Genomic DNA, 3486 nt, shown 5'->3' on the forward strand with positions numbered 1-3486 from the left:
TTCCCGTTATGATTCCGTATTCAGTGTTCCATGCTTATTACGAATCTGTGTGCTTTCCTCTGCTTTCCTCTGTTTTATATTCCTTATGGGTGCCGTATTTATGTTATGTCATCTGCTTCTGTGCTTTACTATGTGTTTGTGTGATATCTTGTGCCTTGAGCCGGGGGTCTTTCGGAAACAGCCTTTCTACTTCATCAGAGGTAGAGGTATGGACTGCGTACATCTTACCCCCCAGACCCCACTAAGTGGGAATACACTGGGTTTGTTGTTGTTGTTGTTGTTGAATAGTTCAAACACAATGAACAACTCTAAAACTCTTAGCTGGATTCTATACTTAGACCAGGTTCTTCAATGTGTTTCATCAGTGATTGAGTAGCACTTCGTGAAGTGGCTTTGTAAGTGCGTGAAATATTCTGACTGATGCATCTTCTATTCAAGCACAACTCTTCAAAGAGTCATTCTTTATTTCAAACTCTCCTTTAATCAAAACTCTCATTGCATCTTCAATTCCAACTCTTGTCTCTTTAGTATTTTAGTAAAACTCCAACTCTTTAAATCAACACATGTTAATTTATCAGAATCTTTCTCCTCCCACACATAGGACTCTTCAAGATATACTCAGAAGTGAAACTCTTTCTTCACGCAGGACTCCTTTTTCAACTCAACTTGCTTTCCCTTATCATTAAGTGTTTGAATCAAATTCAACTTGTTATATTCCCCACATGATCAGTAACTTGAGTATATCAGAATTAGGCTTGCTTATTCTTTCCTGTCTTTAAGCAATATCGTCTGCATCTATCGGTGAAACTGGAAATCTGCTTTCCTATGCGTGGACCAGCTCAAGTAACATGTTTCATTCATGTGTCAGTTTGTCGATCATCAAAACTACATAGTACCCAACACTAACTGAAACAGTCTCTCTACCTTTAAGGTAGGGGTATGGTCTGTGTGCACTCTACCGTTCCAGACGGGCATGTTGTTGTAAGGTTCCTTGTTTGTTTTGACCATGAAATTATAGTGTTACAGCCTTCTGTTACCTTTCTCCTCCGCCATCAGAGTTTCTTATATGTCCTTGTTTTGATCAACAAAAATTTACGATTTCGTGGTTTAGTTCCCGCTGTTAGCCTTGTTGCTGGCTTTCTTGCACTTCTATTTATACATAACATCCCATCACAAGCAGTAAGATAGCTATATATATATATTAGATGCTAAATAGAATAAAAGAAGAATTCAGTACCACAGACTGGATTCAAAATTTAAAATTTATAGAATACCACAGTGACTGCAAGTTTATATATATTAATAATAATAGTAAGCTGTCGGGTTATACGTTATTATATTGTGAACCCGTCTCTGCTTGTTACCTCCATCACGAGCATAGGTATCAGGTGATGTTCGAGCTGACTTGTATGCACTTGGACTATTTCATCAAGCATTTAATTGTTATCTTCCGAGCTTGAGATTCATAGATAACACTATACCTTCTGTCATCACTAGATTGAAGCTTCTGTTGCACCAAAAAAAAAAAAAGAAAAGAAACTTGAAGCTTAAGATTCGCTGTCATCTTCAGAGGTGAGGTAGAGAGGTTGTTTCCTATAGACCTAAATCATCTACTTTCACCCTAATAATCATTGTTCAAACTTTTGAGATTTGTACTCACAGAACTGAGGACAAACCTTAGAACTGAACATCTTTTTTATCGCTTTATTGAGACTTGAGAGCATCTACTTTCAACCTAAAATCACGGTTCACCCTTTAGAGACTCGGTAGTTTCAGATTCATCATCATTAGTAGCATCAGATTCATCATGCTCACTAGCTTCAGATTTGTCGCCATCAGTAGCTTCAGATTGGTATTCATCAGAATTGCCTTGTTCCTGTTGTTCCTGGGAGCAGAGAAGAGAGATGACTGACTTTGAAAGTACAATCATTACTTGAAAGATAAGATAAAAGAGTACAATGATGCTTTGCATTTCTAATTGCAAATATTTCTGGGCAGGTGAAAGCAAGAGTGAAAATATAAATAATTATCTGAATATTATACAGCTAGCAGGACAACACAAACCTTAGAATTGAAACTCTGTTGTATCCATTTATTCAGATCATCTACTTCCAGCTCATTATCATAGTTCAAAATTTCGAGATTCGGTGTACTCACAGATCCCTGTTGAACAAACGTATTCATTTCAGGGCATTTATGGATATTCACTTCTCTGAGAAATGAAAATTCAAGAGTGTGCTTCGTCAGAAAGAAATGCCTCAGCTTTGGCAGATCCGTAAGGTACAACTCTTCCAACAGTGGAAATAAGGGCTCATCAGACATTTCTTCTCCTTGATGTTCCTCTTCTGTGATCACTTCATTCATTAATGGGCATTTTTCTATCTTTAGATTCCGGAGATTCAGAAGACCTCTGGCCACTGATGGAGACATCAAATTTCTCCATTTTCTACATCTACGTACTTCCAATATTTCAAGTTTGTTTAAGTAGCCAGTTGGAAGTTGGTGAGAGCATAGAGCAGTTGTGCCGTTAGCCCCATCGACAGATAGCTTTTCTAGGCTAGGAAAAGAAACCTGCAAATGTTGTGACACCTTGTAATTTATATTAAGGGATGGAAATTCAATATAGCTTCAAGTACAAATCCATAAATGAATCATATCTCATCTTATATCTAGGTAACAACAAGTGAAAAACTAATTACATAAATAAAGTAGCTTCAATGACGAACAGAACTAAATATTTGCTTGTTAAAACGGAAAGAGAGTCATAGACATGGGGTGTATATATATATTTATATAGTAGTTAGTTATTCAGCAGCACAAGACAAACCTTAGAGTGGAACATTATATCAACTACTTTCATCTCATCATCATTGTTCACAGTCACACTGTCGAGACTCGGTGTACTCACAAATCCTTGTTGGACAAACGTCTTCATTTCATGACAATTATTAATGTGCACTTTTCCAAGAAACGGAAATTCAAGAGCATGCTTCATCCGAAAGAAATGTCTTAGCTTTGGTAAATCATCAAGATATAACTGTTCCAACTGAGAAAATAAGGGCTGAATAGTCATGATTTCTTCTCCTTGTTGTTCCTCTTCTGTGATTACTTCTTCCATTGATTGGCAAGATTTTATCCTTAGCATTCGAAGATTCAGAAGACCTCTGGCCACTGATGTAGACATCAAGTTTCTCAATTGTTCACAGTTCCATACTTCCAATATTTCAAGTTTGCTGAAGTAGGCAGCTGGAAGTTGGTGAGAGCATAAAGCAGTTATGTTGTTAGCCCCAAAAACAAAATAGCCTTTCCAGGATAGGAAAAAAAACCTGCAAACGTTGTAACGCCTTGTAATTTATATAAGGGATGGAAATTCAATATAGCTTCAAGTAAAAATCCATAAATGAACCATATCTCATCTTAAATCAAGGTAACAACAAGAAAAAACAAATTACTTAAAAGAAAGTAGCTTCAGTGACGAACAGAAGT

General features: G+C 36.8%; 1 protein-coding gene across 1 annotated transcript; it reads right to left on the minus strand.

The window, feature by feature from the left end:
- Positions 1-1195: 1195 nt before the first annotated feature.
- Positions 1196-3322, minus strand: LOC124887681. Its single transcript, XM_047397496.1, has 3 exons — positions 2828-3322; positions 2065-2571; positions 1196-1885 (listed from the first exon to the last, which is right to left on the minus strand). Exons 1-3 carry the CDS (start codon positions 3182-3184, stop codon positions 1742-1744), a joined length of 1008 nt encoding a protein of 335 aa, XP_047253452.1. The 5' UTR covers positions 3185-3322; the 3' UTR covers positions 1196-1741.
- Positions 3323-3486: the final 164 nt, after the last annotated feature.

Source organism: Capsicum annuum, chromosome 10 (genome assembly GCF_002878395.1).
Source record: "Capsicum annuum cultivar UCD-10X-F1 chromosome 10, UCD10Xv1.1, whole genome shotgun sequence".
NCBI classification, from domain to species: domain Eukaryota; kingdom Viridiplantae; phylum Streptophyta; class Magnoliopsida; order Solanales; family Solanaceae; genus Capsicum; species Capsicum annuum.

Excerpts from the sequence above, each read along its gene's own strand:
- LOC124887681 (XM_047397496.1), bottom strand. The coding sequence starts at position 3,184 with ATGTCTACATCAGTGGCCAGAGGTCTTCTGAATCTTCGAATGCTAAGG. Across the intron at positions 2,572-2,827 it reads ATATAATGTTCCACTCTAAG|GTTTCTTTTCCTAGCCTAGA; the intron begins GTTTGTCTTGTG and ends CAACATTTGCAG. Across the intron at positions 1,886-2,064 it reads AACAGAGTTTCAATTCTAAG|GAACAACAGGAACAAGGCAA; the intron begins GTTTGTGTTGTC and ends CTCTGCTCCCAG.